Source organism: Podarcis muralis, chromosome 7 (genome assembly GCF_964188315.1).
Source record: "Podarcis muralis chromosome 7, rPodMur119.hap1.1, whole genome shotgun sequence".
In the NCBI taxonomy this organism is placed as follows: domain Eukaryota; kingdom Metazoa; phylum Chordata; class Lepidosauria; order Squamata; family Lacertidae; genus Podarcis; species Podarcis muralis.
The window spans coordinates 80,968,145-80,987,367 of NC_135661.1; the positions used below are offsets into that span (position 1 = coordinate 80,968,145).

At 48.2% G+C, this 19,223-nt stretch overlaps 1 protein-coding gene across 3 annotated transcripts in view; it reads left to right on the top strand.

The window, feature by feature from the left end:
- Positions 1-19,223, top strand: part of GRIK5 (glutamate ionotropic receptor kainate type subunit 5) — a 97,648-nt gene that overhangs the window by 69,330 nt on the left and 9,095 nt on the right. For 2 of the 3 annotated variants that reach the window (XM_028742288.2, XM_028742287.2), the window contains 7 exons: positions 1,317-1,424; positions 4,000-4,203; positions 5,875-5,988; positions 8,573-8,682; positions 10,300-10,473; positions 13,047-13,212; positions 17,370-17,595. In XM_028742288.2, the coding sequence (XP_028598121.2) occupies positions 1,317-1,424; positions 4,000-4,203; positions 5,875-5,988; positions 8,573-8,682; positions 10,300-10,473; positions 13,047-13,212; positions 17,370-17,595 (1,102 nt within the window). Of the gene's footprint in view, positions 1-1,316; positions 1,425-3,999; positions 4,204-5,874; positions 5,989-8,572; positions 8,683-10,299; positions 10,474-13,046; positions 13,213-17,369; positions 17,596-19,223 lie in introns of those variants that run through there. The other variant, XR_013393768.1, reaches the window with a different exon arrangement.

Below are 19,223 nucleotides of genomic sequence, written 5' to 3' on the forward strand. Positions count from 1 at the left end.
AGATCCTTCTCAAAGTGACGTTTTGCTTTTCCCAGTCGCCAGCCTGGCACCCAGAGATCTCCACATGGTAGCGATCAAACTTGTGCCAGTCACAAAACATGCCTGGCACCTAGCTAATTTCAAGCACTGCTGATAAAACAGTCCAGGTCAGGGGTGGGTTGGGGGCCTGGGGGCCGAATGCAGCCTTCCAGGTCACTCGGTATGGCCCTTTGGATTCTCCTCAGCTGCACCCCCTTTCCTCAGGCCATACCCTCCTTGGTTGTTTTTTGGCTGGCTGGAATGTGTGTTTGAACCCCGGTAATGCTTCTTACGCGCCTGAACTGAGGACAAGGGAAGTATGGCTGTGCATTCATTGCTCCGCCCACCTGTCCTAGCCCCACCCACCCATCCTTCTAGCCCCGCCCGCCCTGGCATCTCTGGGAAGTTTCCCAGAAGGTGTGATGGCCTGGGACTTGGGCTCGGACTCGGAACCGGAGGAGTCTCAGTCCGCACCGGATCCTCTGCCTCAGGCGGCATCTGATCCGAGTCTGGGGCCTGATTCTGAAGAGCCCCAGTCTGCGCAGGTTCCCCTGCAACAAGCACCAGCTGGGCCGAGTCAGGGGCCTGAGCCTGCCCTGGCTCCAGATGTGGGGTTTACCTCTTAACCCTCTGCTGGGCAATCACGTACAGCTGGTCCACTACCAGTTGTGTCAGGAGAGGCTGAGGCGGCCTCTAGGTCTAGTAACCCACCGACATCTCCTGAGCTGCAGAGACTCGGGTCTGAGAGAAGGAGAGACCTGAGTACTCGCAGGAGGAGTGCTCTCCTTTGGGCGAGACAGGGAGGTGAGTCACCGGGGGATCAGGACCGGCTGTTACCCTGACAGAGATAAAAGGCTGTCGGACCCCACCCCAGGTTGCGGGAGCAACATTGCTGCTGGAACCTGCCCGAGACCCTGTGCCTGACCTAGCCTGGTTTCCTGCCTTGTGACTTGCCTTGGCCATGTTGGACTGACCAGTGGCGTAGCGTGGGTTGTCAGCACCCGGGGCAAGGCAAGTAATTTGCGCCCCCTAACCCGTGGATTTGCGCCCCCTAACCTGTGGATTTGCCCTAACCCCAAATGTTGCGCCCGGTGCGGCTGCCCCCCCCCCCCGCACCCCCCACGCTACGCCACTGGGACTGACTCCTCACGGAATCCTTGGATTCGGGACCGGACCTGGACCGCGTTGCTTGGGTTTACCCCCGGGCCCAGCACAGAAGGGAATGCAGCCTTGAGCTGGAGAAGGTTCCCCTTGCCTCTTCTAGTGAGACCCTCTAACACGCTTTTCCTTATTTGCAGATCGGGGTGTGGTACTCCAACAGGACTCTTGCCATGAACGCCACAACGCTGGACATCAACATCTCAGAGAGCCTTGCCAACAAGAACCTGACAGTCACCACCATCTTAGTAAGCTCGCTGCCCGCCTTTGCCAGGCTTTATTAAGGGAGGGGAGTGTGGGTTCCCTTGGCCTTTAATATCAAATTCAGGTTGAGAGTCTTCTAGGCTTGACAGACGGTGAGTTTGTACGTGGGCCACAGGCAACCAGATCCAGAGTGCTGAGCTCCTCAACTTGTGTCAGGGAGTGAATTTTCGCAAACTCGGTTTGTCACGCAAGAGGAAGGAGCGCAACCCCTGCTGAGATTCCTCCACTTTGGCACGGCTATCAAAGCTGCCCTGGCACAGCTCACTGATCAGAAGGCATAGAGCAGCGCGATGACAGGGAGCCTAATGAACTGTCGGTCTGCTCCAGTTTTGATCCCGGCAAGCATGCATGCCATATATTGTAGTCACACACATAACATGGGACACGGGTGGCGCTGTGGGTTAAACCACAGAGCCTAGGACTTGCCGATCAGAAGGTCGGCGGTTTGAATCCCCACGACGGGGTGAGCTCCCATTGCTCGGTCCCTGCTCCTGCCAACCTAGCAGTTCAAAAGCTCGTCAAAGGGCAAGTAGATAAATAGGTACCACTATGGCGGGAAAGTAAATGGTGTTTCCGTGCACTGCTCTGGTTCACCAGAGGTGGCTTATTCATGCTGGCCACATGACCCGGAAGTTGTATGCTGTCTCCCTCGGCCAATATGCTGTCTCCCTCGGCTGTCTCCCTCCTTCGGTGCAGCAGTCTCAAGCCGGAAGCAAAACAGGAGGAGTATGGAGTCCCTTGTGGGCTGCCGTACACGGCTCATGGTGCATTGCCAGTGTGGTCCTCTGCTGGACTCCAGCTCCCATCATCCATGACTATTCCGCATGCTAGCAGGAACTGATGGGAGTTGTAGTCCAGCAAGACCGGGAAGGCACTGTGCATTGGCCAGCTCCGTTGAGCACCATTTTGGCTTGATTGGTCCCAATTCTTGCGAGGTTGGGATTAAAGGTCTAAAGGACCTGTTCTCCTGTACACCTGGTCTCCGGCAAGAGGAGCCCATGGGGCACCTTCCAGATGCCATTGGACTACAACTCCCATCAGCCCCAGCCACTATGGCCTGTGGTCAGGGCTGATGGAGTCCAGCAGCATTGACTGCCCTTAGTCTAAGCAGGAGACATGATCAAAACATTATTACACTGGAACTCATAATAATTCAGCGTAAGCTGAGTGGTTCAGCATTGGTGTGATCTGAACTAGTGCAGTTTGGTGCTGAGTAGAGATTTTTTGTGGGGTGGGGGAGGTGAATGCCTCCCTTTTATTATCTTCTGTCTGCCTTTCTTTTCGTTTTTTAACAAGCGCTTCCTTGCTGTGTAGAGCTCCTCAGGGTGTCTGGCTGCCATTCTCCTCCTCACAGAAGGCGCTGAGACAGAGCTATGGCTGCGGTCAACACATAGCACAGCCCCAGTGCCTTTTGGGAGGAGAATAAAGTGCTTTGTGGAGAATGTGAGAGCAGGGCTTTGTTTCGTTTCGTTTGAAGAAGGCAGGGAAAGGCGACTGCTTCACCAGCCAGGGTAGTTTCCCCTCTCCTCCTCCTGAAAAGAAATAAGCCAACATTTCTCTCCTCTGCAGAGGGCTATTCTGACTTAGCTGTAGTTGCGGACTGACAAAAGTGCTTCTGCATGTTAGGGTTTCGGAACACGCCTCTGCACATGATTAACCTGAGGAATTCACTGCCACAAGATGTGCCGGTGGCCCGCAGTGGAGGGTGAAAAGGTTGCCCCAGCTATTATGATATTATGCACGTCTTGTAGTGGCGTATTCCGAAATGATATATAATGAAATGAAAAAACTACTTAAATACACTTTCCCAAAGAAACCAGAAGCATTTTTGCTAGGGATAACGGGATAAATTAAAAAAGGAAGATTACAAGCTATTCATGTACACAACGACCGCCACTAGAATCTTAGTGGCTCAGAAATGGAAATCCCAAGAAATCCCAACTTTAATGGAGTGGCAGACAAAAATGTTTGAATACATAGAATTGGCGAAATTGACTTATAAGATTCGGAACCAAAAAGAAGCAAAGTTCAAAAAGGATTGGAGTAAATTTGTTGAATATATACGGAGTAATTGTAAGAATTTAAAAACTGTAGCAGGATTAATGTAAATCTTGTGATGTGGATGGAGCGGAAATAAGAAACTGTAAGAAAAGATTTGAGACATGAAAACCGTTGAAGGGATGGAAGGAAGTCCGGGTGCAGTAAGGCGCAGGGTAAATAAGAAGACATACACATTTTTTAATGTAAGAGTATTTATTTTATTTGTTGTTGTTACAAAAAAGCAATAAAAAGTATTTGGAAAAGAAAAGAAAAGAAAAGGTTGCCCCAGCAACCTTGGTCTGCCCTCAGCCAGCCCCCCACCTCCCTCCTGGGTGACACAGCCTGCCATCAGTTGAGTCAGTTGCGAGGAGTGAGAAATGTCCTTATTTTCATCTGAGGAATGTCGGAGGGCATGAAACGGAACAAGGCCTTAGTGAAACTTCCTTGCAAACTTTCTGCTAGCACTTATCCCCTCACGCAAGGGGCTCTTACTCACTGGCTCCCTGTCCCCTCTTACAGGAAAACCCCTACGTGATGCGCCGTGCAAACTTCCAGGAGCTGTCCGGCACAGAGCAGTACGAGGGCTTCTGCGTAGACATGCTCCACGAACTCGCCGACATCCTTAAATTTCGCTTCCAGATTAAGCTGGTGGAAGACGGGCTCTATGGGGCTCCCGAGCCAAATGGATCTTGGACTGGCATGGTGGGAGAGCTCATTAATAGGGTATGGCTCCTTGGGGTGGAACCCAGTGGGGTCTCCTTCTCCCAGACCTTTTCCTGAAGACCCACAACCCCCTGATCTTTCGGTAGTATATCATCTGACAGGGAATCTTCTGTCAGAACCAAAAGCACAAAAGTGTGGGCTGGTGAGAGAGGACAAGCACATGTGAGCATGTACAGCATGCTTCTTCTGTAGGGCACCATGACTGCCCTATCACTGTCTTTTCGGTTCCTCCAAAAGCTCAGGCCTACCACTGCTTCTTTGGTTCTTTGCCCTCAGATGAAGGGCCTGTCTAGACACAGGGCAAAATGTGATAGGTGGCAGGGGATCAGATTTTTTAATGCACCTGCATTCCTGTACTTGCTCCCTGCAAGTAGAAAGCTAGCATCACAGGAACTGGGCTCGGCTAAAATATTTTCCTAGCTTTTTTCTTGCAGGGAGGCTTTGTTCTGTTTGTTTGCACGAAAGACTGCTCAGGAATGACATCCCTGCAACTTAAGTCTGAAGTTGTAAAACCACTCTGTCACTTCACTTTACTGCATGGGTTGACCGAGGGCTTTCCCACAGCTTTCCTTCAGGGAAAACCGCTCTTTAGCGCTGAAAACTGCAACCAGGTTTTCTGGGGATTGCCATTTGTTCCGATTTACAGCTAAAGAGCGGGTTTATCCCTGGGAAAGGAGTGAGACGGGGGTGGCAGGAACCTCTCAGTGCTTTCAAAGCACAAGACAAGCAGAAGTGTGGACAAGCCCCCAGGCACAGGCCCGGTCTTATTTGTGGAGATAATGAATGAGCAGCCGGTACTTCATTCTTTTTCCGGGGCTACAAAAGATAGTGCGATTAAAATGGACAATAATGCACTATGGAAAGAATTGCTATCTGCTGTAGTTCTGGAGTCTCCAACCAGAGGGCGATACTGAGACCTCTGGCTGCCAGTTGAGTGTTTGCTACCTCCAGCCCACAAGGGCAGGGATAGCTAATGTGGGTCCTCCCAGATGTTGCTAGACTCCAGGGCCCATCAGCTTCAGCCAGCATGGTCGAAGGTCAGGGCTGATGGGAGGTGTAGCCTGGCAACATTTAGAGAGCATCACATTGGCCACCCATATACAAGGGCGGCGTTTCTCCAAACTTGGGTCTGTAGCTGTTTTTGGACCACGACTCCCATCATCCCTATCTAGTAGGACCAGTGGTCAGGGATGATGGGAACTGTAGTCCAAAAACACTAAGTTGGAGAAACCATGTACTGGGGGACATATTTATACATTAAATATGCATTCAGGGTGGGAAATTGTTTTCTAACCACGTGATTGGAAACCTCAGTATGAAATAAATGTGCAAAATCACCCTGATTTTTCACTGCATGAGCAAGTTGCCGGAAGTTTGCTGCCACAAATCAGCCTGTGAAATTCAGTGCCTCTCTCTGACCACCAGCTTGGCCTTTCTGGTTCTCTGACACACTCTTCCCTGCCACCTCCTTTTCCGCTTGCAAGGTGTCGTTGCCAAAGTGATCTTTTCCCCGCTCTGAGCAGTTAGAATGGCTGGCGGGTGGAGGGGGAAGAGGAAGAGAAGGCGCCGCTCCTTCGCTCCTGCTCCCACCCAGAAGAGGGCGCATGGCGGTGGGTTGGGCCGTGCGATTCCCCGAGTGACAGGCAGGGGTCACTGTGCTTTGCTCCGCAGAAAGCTGACCTGGCCGTGGCTGCGTTCACCATCACGGCTGAGCGGGAGAAGGTCATCGACTTCTCCAAGCCTTTTATGACCCTGGGGATCAGCATCTTGTACCGGGTTCACATGGTATGTGCGCTTTTGTCTTGTGGGCCTGGGAGGAGGGGGGCCACGGCTGAGAGGTTGGCAAATGGGCCGGTGAACCTAAGGGCAGAACAACATGGCTGTTGAGTCTCATTTCCACACACAACCCAGTGCAGTGGTACCTTGGTTGTCAAACGCCTTGGTACTCAAACAACTTGGAACCCAAACACTGCAAACCTGGAAGTAAGCGTTCCGGTTTGCGAAGTTTTTTCGGAAGCCGGATGTGCTCCGTTTTGAGTGTTACGCTTCTGTTTTGAGTGCCACGCTTCCGTTTTGAGTGTTACGCTGAGGTCTGTCTGTTTTTGCTATTTATCTTGTGTTTTTGTTTTTGCAGCTCTTTGTTTTTGTGACTGTGTGGAACCCAGTTCAGCTACTGACTGATTGACTGTGTGACTGCAGTACATTGTTTATTGCTTTCATTTTATGGATCAGTGGTCTCGTTAGAGAGTAAAATTCATGTTAAATTGCTGTTTTAGGGGTTGTGTTTAAAAGTCTGGAACAGATTAATCCCTTTTGCATTACTTTCTCTGGGAAAGCACGCCTTGGTTTTGGAACGCTTTGGTTTTGGAACGGACTTCTGGAACGGATTAAGTTTGAGAACCAAGGTACCACTGTACCTATTCTGAGACTTTAGACAGCCTCACAATAATATGTGGGAGTTTTGACCCCTGCGGGTGATGTGCTTTAGCCTTCTTAAAGCAGTTCTTTATCATGGGAAACACTGGTTAAAGGAACGCTCCATCTTCTCCTCCATTCTGATAACGGTGAAAAGTTGTGCTGTGGTTTCACACCATCCCACGACTCTTCTCTCCTGTCTTCAGTTTGGGAAGGCAGCAAAAACAGCAACTTTTATCACATTGCGAGGTTGTCAAAACAAGGTCTCCTTGGCTGCATTCAGCTTGACGGATCGCAAAGTGTGCAGCGGGGCTAATATAAGCAACAGTGGCACCAACGATACCCTTGTTCCAATCCCCCGTTTCAGCCTCGAAATTCATTGAGTGACTTCAGGTTGGTCAGTATCTCTCGGCCTCACAAGGCCGTTGTCAGAATAAAATGGGGAGCGAGGAACGAAGCCACGTCCTCTGCCTTGAGCTCATTAGAGGAACATTATCCTAACAAATACCCTGTTATTTGCGAAAGACCTTTAAATGGAGCAAGGGAGCGTAGCTGCAATTGCCCTGGGTTTGTCATGAATCAGCAGAAAGCAAGGTACCAGCCCTGAGACAACAACCTCCGAAACAGCCTCCAGAATCCCCGATATAATGACAACAACAAGCCGGTTTCCTTCAAGGCGCATTAGAGCGAAGGGAACGGCATTAAAGCTAATTGTGTAGCTCCATTATCTCTGCAGTTAGCAGAGTTGACCCGTTAAGTCTGCTTTCAGGAGCACTGCAAGCAATGCTGGCTCTGCTTCCGTGGAGGCAGCTTTTAATTGGAATGCACCACGGCAGTTTGCTGGCCCACATGAAACAGCCCAGTCTTCCTACCTTAGGGATAGGCAATGTTTAGGCTGGTCCATTGGGGCACCTTGACACACCAACCTTCGTCTGCCTCCAGCCAGCCAGCCCTGACCTACCTGCCTCCTTTCTTGCAACCAGTCAGAGATGGTGCCAGTTGTTAGCTTCTTTCCCCTTAGTCTCAGCGTTGCCCCTGTAGAACGCAGCAGCAGCAGCAGGGAGGAAGATGGGGACAAAACTAGAAATGGCTCTGTCATTGGCTCTGGCGCCACCTGCTGTTGGTCTCCCTGCGTTCTGCCCTATCAGTTGCAATGCACACCAGCCGCCACTGGGGATAGGCAAGGTTTAGGCTGGGCTGAAGAGTGATACAGTGGTGCCCCGCAAGACGAATGCCTCGCAAGACGGAAAACTCGCTAGACGAAAGGGTTTTTTGTTTTTTGAGCTGCTTCGCAAGACGATTTTCCCTATGGGCTTGCTTCGCAAGACAGAAACGTCTTGCAAGTTTGTTTCCTTTTTCTTAACACCGTTAATACAGTTGCGACTTGACTTCGACGAGCAACTCATAGCACGCGGTGTGGTAGCCTTTTTTGAGGTTTTTGAAGACTTTGGTGATTTTTGAAGCTTTTCCAAAACTTTCCCGACACCGTGCTTCGCAAGACGAAAAAAATCGCAAGACGAAAAAACTCGTGGAACGAATTAATTTCGTCTTGCGAGGCACCACTGTATAGGGAATATTTGTTGGAAGCCGCCCAGAGTGGCTAGGCCCGCAGGGGTCAGCAAACTTTTTCAGTTTGTCCCTCAGACCTTGTGGGGGGCCAGACTATATTTTGAAGGGAAAAAATGAACAAATTCCCAGAGATGCCTTTTAAATAAAAGCACACATTTTACTCATGTAAAAACACACTGATTCCTGGAGCGTCTGCAGGCCAGATTTAGAAGGTGATTGGGCTAGAATTGCCCATGGGCTTGGGCAATCCAGTCAGATGGGCGGGGTACAAATAAAATAAATGATTAATATTAATAATAATTTTATTTATGATAATAATAAATTAATATTAATAATAATATTAATGGTGATTCAGTGGTCCTGCTACTTCTTCTTTTTTTTACAGGGACGCAAACCAGGATATTTCTCCTTCCTGGATCCTTTCTCCCCGGCTGTTTGGCTTTTCATGCTCCTGGCTTATCTCGCTGTCAGCTGCGTCCTCTTCCTAGCTGCCAGGTTAGTGCCCCCTATCCTGGAGCCATACTGAGGCACTACTAGGGATGGGCCTATGGGGCATGGGCTCCCAGCAGTGTAGCTGGCAGCTTGGGCGCCCAGGCTGAGCCATCCATGGGGGCGGGGCAAGCTGGGCAGGTCTCTCTGGGCGGAGCCAGCATGGAATCCACCCTTTGCCTCCCCCCCCAGCTGCAAGGGGACTGGGGGGGGTGGGCACCTGGCAGACGTGAGCCCCAAGTCACCCGAAAAGGAGAGGTGTATGGCTTGGGCACGTTGGAGGCCCTGTGGTAAGTGCCACCCCCTGGGTGAGTGGCACCCAGTGTCCCCCCCTCCCAGCTCCACTGCTGTGGCCTCCCCACAAAAAAAATTCTAAGCTCCTCTAGTGTTTCTAGGTGGGTAATGAATCTAGCAGAAGTCTGCTTCTGTGTGTTCTCCGTGTTACTGGGATATTAATTTGAGAGAATAACTTGAAATTACTTTCTAAAGAGTCTGTTTGGGGGTGGTGAATTGTGTAACTGAAGGGAAAGTGAATTGGGTTGGAGCAGGAGATTAACGGGGGGTAACTGAGCGAAAGAAGTTTCGGGTGATCTGGGATGTGGTACAAATTAACTGAGTGTTTTTTGGAAGTGGGGTTTGGGTTGGGAAATTAGTCAGCTTGCATTCTGTTGCATTAAAATTCTGAAACTGCATCCACACATATAAATTAGCGTCTGCCCATCTTTGCTTATGGGCTTGTGCCCCAGATCTTTTAAGCACCTAACCAAACGTCCTTGTTGCATTGTGTGTTGCAATGCACCCTGAAGCAGAGGTGGTCAGGCGTCTGCATTCTTTCTCGGGGGAGGTAGATTTAGTCAGACAAATTGAGCTCTGCATAAAGTCACGACCGCCTGTCAGTAGGTACTCAGACATAATGGTATGTGCAGATATGTACATTCACACATACACATTGCACAGAAGGAGCAAGGCAGAGGAGTCACCTTGAAGTATGTAATATTTCAGTTTCTTACAACATTCCTTCCACCATATTCCAGATAAAATTGGGGAGGGCTTCCAGGGACCGGATGAAATTGCTTTGAGTGCTGCATCTGATTCAGAGGCTGCCTGTTAGCCATCCCAGCCTAGGTTTCTTCCACATGTTACACTTGGGGAAAGGACCATAGTTCAGTGGAAGAGTGCCTAATCTACATGCAGTAGACTTCAGGTTCAGTCCCTGGCAGCAACTTCAGGTCAAAAAAGGGGTCAGGTAGCTGACGATGTCAAAGATCTCTAGCCCAGAGGCCTTCTGCAAGCCAGAGCGGGTTGCACTGGGCTAAACGGACTAAAAGTTGTGTGCCGTCTTTAAGGCAGCTCTTGTGTTCTTTGCTGTAACAGATTGTGGGAAATGTCACTGCTCAAATCCTGTGATGGATGTTCGTGGCTGCAGCCATTTAGGGCGAGATCTGAAATGTCACTTTGAAACTGGTTCATCTTTCATGCCTTCCTGTAATTAAATTGGTAGTTCAGTGAAGGTTTGGAGACTACCCCCTAAGACCCTGAGCCTAAATATGTTTGCATAGAAGTAAGGCAGCTCCTCTCCTCTCTTTCTTTTCTTTTCTCTCTTCTTTTCTTTTTTCCCCACAGGCTGAGCCCTTATGAATGGTACAACCCCCATCCTTGCCTGCGCGAGCGGCACAACATACTGGAAAACCAGTACACGCTTGGCAACAGCCTCTGGTTCCCAGTCGGCGGCTTCATGCAACAGGGGTCAGAGATCATGCCTCGGGCCCTCTCTACCCGCTGCGTCAGTGGGGTCTGGTGAGCATCTGTGGGGCATGTGCCTGACAGGTTTGGAGAAAGGGGCCTCTGGAGTTGGGGTCCATAGCAGGAGGGGTGACCAGCTATGGGGTATATTCAAATCTGGAAAATTCCAGACACCACCTCATCTCCCAGCTGCCTAGTAGCATTCTGCTGCCGTTTAAACAACTGAAATATATTAAATATTTTTTTCCAGGTGCCTTTTAAACATTTGGTGGTGGCTCCTAGGAATTTGGATTTTTTAAATGGGATAGTGGTTAAGTCTTGATTAATCTACTAAAGTTTTAGTTGATTAATCGGGGGGGGGGGGTTGGTGACGACAACATTTGAAGGGCACAGCTGTTTATCTGTGAAGGCTGATTTGGTTTTTGCATGTTACTGCAACAGAGAATAAAAAAAATAAAGAAGACAATTCTTTCTGAAAGGGAAACTCCCGTTGTGTTTACCGAATTGTAGGCTGTCATACTTCATTCAGTGTCTTACATCAGAGTTTGGGTGATATCTAATGTTAATTGCTCCATTGATTAATGGTTTAAAAAGCAGATTCTAGAATTCTAGAAATTCTTTAGCCAATTGGCAGCGTGGATTTGTAAACTAAATCAATGTTTGGGCCCACTCAACCCCTTTCAGCACCTTACCCAAATGTTGCTTAGCCTATTCTACAAAGATAAAAAATAGAATTTACTAGTAAGTCTTAATCTGAGCAACGTAATGGAACAGACCTCTTCACCTAAGTGTATGTGACTAGGACATGTTAAATTAACAAGGATAATGTTGGTTTGTGTCAAATGAGGACACAACCTTCTCTCTAGGATAAAGGCTAACAGCATATCTTCAGTGGGTATTGTTGAGGACTTAAATAAGCATCAATGCTTAGGTGAGTGTAGATGAATTTTAATGGCTGGTATCTGCTAGCTACTAGGGATACTCCCATCTGCTTTGCTGAGGGCTGGGGAGAAATATTTTAGCAGTTGGCATGCAGCCAGAGAAGGAGAAAGACGATCAAGGTTTTTTTTAAAAAAACTGTCTGGCAGGCAAGAAGTGGCTTTTTTTCCTTTAAAGAGTAGCTTTACCCATTTGGGAGTCTGCTTGCTCCTTTGTTCTCAACCTGGATATTTGTAAAGTTAACTGCTATCGCAAAGGGTTGCCACCGCCCTCTCCTCAGAAGGATTTAGGACCTGTGAGCTTCCAACTGAGAAATTGTGGCAATGTGAATTCTGATTTGCTGGTAAGGAGGCTAGGCGATGTTACACCAAAGCAACACCCTATCGCTTTCCTTATTCCAAAGAAGTCCAATCTTTCGGGGAAGCCCTCCCAATCTGCTGCATAAATATGCAACCTGAGTTTGCCTGTGATGAGATGCCATCCCAAAATAGCTGCAGCCTGGAAGCGTCGCGGCATTAGATCTTGAAACCCGAAGGGATCTCATTAGCTAGGAAGTTTTCCTCTGCTTCTGCAGGAGAAGTGGAGAGGCACTTTTATGCATGCCCAGAATGCCCTTCCCCGAGAGCCAGTGTGGCGTAGTGGTTAGATGGCAGCACTATGACCTGGGAGAGCAAGGGTCTAATCCACACTCAGCCACCAAGCTCACTGGGTGACCGTGGGCCTCTCACTTTGCGTGGTGAGTTCCCGCCTCCCCCATCGGAAATAAAGACACATGACACCAGCATTTTAGGTTAATGGGCGAAAATAGGCCACAACTTTACTGGTTACAGGAATTGAGCGGCATTGGCTTAGGCATTGGTCCTACCGACTATCCGGCTTCAGCCTGATTGCTTGAAGTCTGGCAAGGGTTAACCGCCAGTAGGGGGAGTCCTGCTGATGCACATGAACTAGGAGCTCCCCCGGGGTGACCGCTTGGGGGCGTGCCCTAGACCCACACCTCCATAGGCTTCAGACAGGGCAACGCCCCCCAGAATCCTTTACCGGACTACCCTTCTATACGGGGGAAGGTGATGGCACTCCCTCCCCCAATCTACATAACAATACCCTTACCAATGCCTAACCCCCAATGCCGAGGAAGTTGTGACGATTTGCTACGAGGCAGGCGAAAAACCAAATGGCTGGAGCCAATTTGCCAAGTGGAAAAAATTCCTACCAGGCCCCTTGACGGCGACCAACCGAAGTCCATAGCAATGTCAGAGAGCCGAACCTAAAGGGTGGGAGGGTTGGGAAACCGGAGCAGCTGGAGCGACGAAAGAGGAAAATCCTCTGCCGCGCTGGCCCTAAATAGTGCAGGCCACGCCTCCTGGCTCAGCCGATTGGCTGGCAAGGGAGATGACGCGGCTGAGAATTCCCTCAGTCTCACAGGGGCTGTGAGCCAAGCCCCGCGCACGTGGGGAGGGCGTGAAGCCTGCAACCCGACCTCCTCTCCAGCTCGGAAGTGGCTTTCTCTTAGCCCAACCTACTCCACAGGGCTGTTGTGAGGATAAAATAGAAGCTGGTTTTTTTTTGGGGGGGGGAATGAGCTATAAATTAAATGCATAGAAATGCATACATTGCCCTCCTTAAATGGCTTTTTTTTTTTTTTGGGTACTGAAAATTGCGTGTGAATTTTGTTCTTGTTGCTGCAGGTGGGCATTCACCTTGATCATCATCTCCTCTTACACGGCCAACCTTGCTGCCTTCCTCACCGTGCAAAGGATGGAGGTGCCCATTGAGTCGGCGGACGACTTGGCTGACCAGACCAACATTGAATATGGCACCATCCACGCGGGCTCCACAATGACCTTCTTCCAAGTGAGAGAGAGATGCGCTCGTCAGCTCTATGGCTGGGCTGACACCCAGTTCCCTCCCACAACTGTCATTCATCCGTCCACAGTCACCGAGCATGCTCAGTTCATCATCAGGCTGTTTTTAAGTTCCCCCCCTTCTAACAATGTTTATGCGCTTCTGTAAACCGTGGGGGTTTTCCTGAGCCTGCTGCTGCCGCCTTCCTCTCACGGGTGGGTGGTGCTGTTTTAGCTGCAAAAGGCATTGGCACCCAGCCCTGAAGTTGGCAGATACGGGTCTTTGATTTGAATTGGGGGGAGTAACGTACTGTATTTTTTGCACCATAACACTCACTTTTTTCCTCCTATAAAGTAAGGGGAAATGTCTGTGTGTGTTATGGAGGGAATGCCTACGGGTGGCGAGGGGGATCTGTTGCAGTCGTGAGCAGAGGATCCATGGTTCCCCTTCCTTCCCTCCTCCGTGGCTCGCTTTGAAACAGCAAAGCGGGAGAAGAGCCGCTGAGTGGGGAGGAGAGAGGGACAGAGAGCCTGCTTCTTTAAAGGAGCAAAGCGGGAGAGGAGAGAAGCCACTTACACGAGTGTAAGCGGCTCCTGTAAGGTTGGTTCCTTTAAAGCAATCAGGCTCTCTGTCCCTCTCTCCTCCCCACTCAGCTCGCTACATAGCAGCAAAGATTTCAGCTCGCTAAGCCGGGGATGAGCGGGGAGGAGGGAGAAAAGCAGAGCCTGCTTGCTTTAAAGGAGCAAAGTGGGAGAGGAGAGGAGCCTTCTCCCCTTAAACCCCTCGCTTGCATTATTAGCAGCATCCTTCTCCACCCACCCCACGCGTGCTCCTTGTCCCTTGAGTGCTTTTCCTTCCCTCCCCACTTAAAACGTGGTTACAAAGCACGGATCCACATGGATCCTCAGGATTTTTGCACTGGGTCACCCCAAATTCACCATCAGATCACATAGCATGTCCATGGCTACATCTTGCACCAAAAAAAGCACACACCCACTGTTGCCTGGGGCCGCAGTGGTGCAAAAATGTGGTTACAAAGCATGGATCCACATGGATCCTCAGGATTTTTGCATTGGGCTACTCCAAACTCACTGTCAGATCACATGTCTGTGGCCACAGCATGAACCACAAAACTCATACATCCACTGTTTCGTTTAGAATATTTTTTTTCTTGTTTTCCTCCTCTAAAAACTACGTGCGTGTTATGGTCGGGTGCGTGTTATAGAGTGAAAAATACGGGTAGCTGTGTTTTAAGCTGATTGTGTCCGTTTAGCTACTCTGTCCCAAGATTTGCTCTTGCTCGTCTTGATAGCTAAAGCACAGAACCTCTTTATTCAGAGACGGGAAAACTCCTAAATGCTTGCTTCCAGGGGTGGCAATCTCCACTTTGACCTCTCTGTGAGCTTTTTGGGATCACCTGCTTGGCCCTGGTTGGATTACATGCTCCTTTTCTGTGAATCAGAGCGACAATCTGTGCATCCTTAGAAGCAGTATAATAGAATCCTGCTGGCCTTCCCTTCGGCTTATGGGGGAATCCAGGCCTAACACGACATTCTCCATGCTTAATAGGAATCAGTCCAAAAGGAAAAGGGGAAAAAAGAATTCCCATGGACAATTCCTTGCGTGTAGTTCCCATTTCACTCAGCAGTTAAACAAAGACATGTATTAAGATTGCACTGTAAATCTGAACCAGTACTCAAAAGGAGTGCAGTTCTGGAAACTGCTCCAACCTCTGCACAAGCTCTGTGGGTTGGGTTTCCAGGGGAGAAGATTTTGTTCACAGCACAAAATACATATATTTTGCAAATATAACAAGGGACAAAGGAGAACAGGTCCTTTCAGGACTCCCCTATTCCTGCGGCTGCAAACTGTTTTTAATTCTGAATTTCAGATCGTTGCACACCTGAAACCTTCTGGTGAAGGGCGGGTAATTAATAGTAGTAGTAATAATAATAATGATAAATTTGTGTAAAATGATTTTTTTTTTGTTTTGTCTACTAGTGCAGCTTCCCCTTGCCACACAACACAAGCTGTCCCCTTTCAAAATACCCCTTTCTGAACCAATATAGGGCCCTGTTCTCTCTCGCATCTGAAAAACATTATGTGAAGAGTGGCCTTCATTTCTTTTCATTCTCCCGACTTCCTGAGTACCTTTTAAAATACCTTCTTGAAATTCTCCGAGTGGTGGGGAGGAAAAGATCTCCACAAAACCACTTTAATTACTGGGTGAATAGCTGAGACGACCTTCAGCTGTCTCTTTAACTATCCCAAATGTTCTCATACATATACACGCCCAACATCAAGCCCAGGCTTCTGTCTCTTGGGACTTGGGCAGTGTCCTAGCCCTGGCTAGCTTTTTCTCTGATATTGCGCTGGGCTGAAGAACTGTTCCCCCTGAAAATATATTCAAAGCTGATGTCCCTCAGGGCCAGGGGGGGCACAGGATCTGACATATCAGTCCAAGTGCCCCCCTCACGACTAATCATAGTATTGGGGTATTGGAGGGGGGAGAGAGAGAAGGTCAAGGCTGGAGGTTCCCATGGCAACAGTAGCCAAGGCGGCAGTGACCAGTCTATTGTCATTTTTTGGGGGGGTGTCTAATTCTATCCTTCTCTTGGTTGCTCTGGCAACCTGTCTCCACAGTAACAGCAGTCTCTGCTCCGGGAGACATTAATGAAGGGAAATCAATCAACAAACAAGGTGGCAGGCCGGATGGCGGAAAGGAAAACCTACAGTTTTGCCTTTCAGCCAGGGCCCTGCAAATTCCTTTCCTTCCTGAGTCCCAAAGCTGTCTCCTCCTTATGTGTTGCCCTTGTCAGGTCTGAGGACCAGCTCGCTGCATCCTGCCACTTCACAATCGCGCGGCAAAATAGTTTTTAGTGTGGAGTCCAGTTCCGCCTTCATCTGTTTCTATGACCTTGGGTTTTTCTTATAGTTGAAGTTGATTCGTTAGTCGCCTTGTAAAAACACCGTCTCTCGTGGCGATTTGTACTGGCGATAGTTGGCGACAAAGAATAACGCATTTAAAGCAAGGCTAAAACCCTAACAAGTGCACACTCGTGGCAAAGGCCCATTGATTCATCTAAGAAAGCCTGTTAGAACAAAAATGTCTTCGGCTGTTTCCAGAAAGTGCAGATAAGTGACCGCCTATCATCTTGGCAGGAATGCCGTTCCGCAGAACAGGGACAGCCCTTCTCTAAGTTACTGCAGAAGAGGCTTCTGAGATCTTTGCAACTTTCACGAGAAACCTGACCACAATAATCTACTATGTGTGCAAGGGCTGTATCATTAATAACAATAATAACAACAACAACCCCCCCCCCCCGACAGAAAACACAAAAATGACAGGTTACCCTGATAATTCCCTCTCTAGTGCTAAACTTGGGCAGCCCACTGCGATATCAGTTTGGAAGCAAAGCATCCAATAATTCAACATAAAATTGTGAGTTGCTCAAGTGCATTGCCTGGGCAGTTTCTGATTTATTTATTTTTTTATGTGTGCCGCCCTCTCTCACCACACCGCATGCTTCTGTCTGCTTGTCACCTGAGAACAACCTAGTCTTTTTATTTCCACCAGCCACAGGGAGAGGACGGAGCAAGACCAGTTCCACTACTTGTTGTTGAAAGCAGTAATTTGATTACACACACACACACACACACACACACACACACACACACACACTAAGCTGGGCGGGGCACCCACCAGGGACTGGCTGCTTTTTTGTTTGAGTTTATGATTTCATTCTAGCAAGACTTCCACCCTGGGCCTCAGACAAGCTCTGCAGCATGTCAGTGAACTTTGTGGCTGGAATATTGAACTTAATACAAGTGAGGCCTAAACTTAAAATTCCCACTCAGCCACAAAGCTTTCTGAGTGACCTTGGGTCAATCGCTATCTTTCAGCCTAGCCTACCCAACAGGGTTGTTGGGAAGATAAAATGGGGAGGGTGAGCGAAACTTGCAGGCTGCCCTGATATCTTTTGGATAAAAATGTAATAAACCAATGTACAGGTCCTTCCTTCGCATTATGACGACGCTTATCACGATAAAATTTCATTTGTGGAAGAAACTAACCTCTCAGAGCAAGCCACGAGTATATGATCGCCTTGCAGAGTCTCAGCATCCTCTCCCTCATTCATTCTCTCCCTATCTTTTTCTCCAACCAGAATTCTCGGTACCAGACGTACCAGCGGATGTGGAATTACATGCATTCAAAGCAACCTAGTGTCTTTGTCAAGAGCACAGAGGAGGGGATCGCCCGGGTGCTGAATTCGAAGTATGCCTTCTTGCTCGAGAGCACGATGAACGAGTATCACCGGAGGCTCAACTGCAACCTGACGCAAATTGGGGGGCTGTTGGATACCAAGGGCTATGGCATCGGCATGCCACTGGGTGAGTGGCAGTAGCTGGAGCCAATCATCAGCTGGCATCGGTGCCAAGAGCAGAACAATGGAACATGTCAAAGGCACAGGGACATAGAAGCGTGGGCCTATTAATAATTACAATGCTGATAATAATAGATGCTATTTATATATACCTGAGTCACTTCTACTTATTGTGGAGGTTGCTGTATGACTCCTACCTTGATTCTTCTGTACTGCACCTGGCACTAGGAATTCCTGGTGCTAGATGTTGCACAAAAACAAAGAAGAAGAAGTTATGAATCGTGTCTATATTATGCTAACATGAAAGATCAACAGCACAAACATTTTACAAGCACATAAAAAAATCCCAAATAAAAATGAATGCTATGAATCACCAACTCTTTACTAGCAATCCGTAGTTGGTAGTTCATAGTTTTCACTGTTTAATTAATTAATAATAATAATAATAATAATAATAATAATAATAATAATAATAATTTATTATTTAGATGCCGCCCATCTGACTGAGTTGCCCCAGCCACTCTGAGCAGCTTCCAGCAAAATAGAAAAAAAATATAAAACATCGAACGTTAAAAATTCACCTATACAGGGCTGCCCTCAGGATTCTGTATATGTTTGTGTGACGTCTGTATTGTTGATCTTCTATATTGATATGAAATAGATACTGTTTATACATACGTGAGCCTCTTTTATCAAGACAAGGCCCTATTTTGTAGATTTATAATCTCAAAGTAGTCAGCATGGGGGTGCAATGGGGGTTCTTGGAGAATTACCGCCACAGAAAACCTTTGTGAGGCTGAGCCAGGCGCCCTGTTAATTGGCTCAACCTGGGGTTGGAATGGGCATTGGAAACAGATAAATGCAAATAACTGGGGGTTCCGCCAGGTGGCAGGTTGTCAAATGCATTTGGAGTTCAGGACACTCTGAACTAATCAGAAGGAATTCTTTTTGAAGGCCAAAATTGACCGTTTAAATTATTTTCCTACCAGAAAGGTAGGAGGTGTGCTTTGTGGAGAGGGCGTAATTTGAGATATTGCAAATGGGTTGTCGGCAATTTTTTATTTTTTATTTTACATAAAATATCCATTGGAAAGGGTAAATCCAGAATAAACTTGTTGGGGGGGAGGTACAGTGGTGCCCCGCAAGACGAAATTAATTCGTTCCGCAAGTTTTGTCATCTAGCGAATTTTTCGTCTTGCGAATTATTATTTAGACAAAGGAAACAAAGTCGCGAGACGTTTTCGTCTTGCGAAGCAAGCCCATAGGGAAATTCGTCTTGCGAGGCAACTCGCAAACGGAAAAACCTTTCGTCTAGCGAGTTTTTTGTCTTGCGAGGCATTCGTCTTGCGAGGTACCACTGTATACAGGTTAGTGTTCTGCTGGCAATGACATTTTGTGAACGCCAGTGCTTTTGTTTCTGGAGGGACGCAGGGGTATGCATATCCCTAAACATTTTGTGAATCTTTGTACTTTTGTCCATTTACTGTATTTATTCCCCCCGATTTGAACTATAAAATGGTGATTTTCTTGAGACAAAATGAGAATACCCCTAAGCATTTTTTTAAAGAAACGCTACAACAACAAAAAACAACTTGCATGACTCTTTCAAAAAACACACATTGATTTCTCATGCAG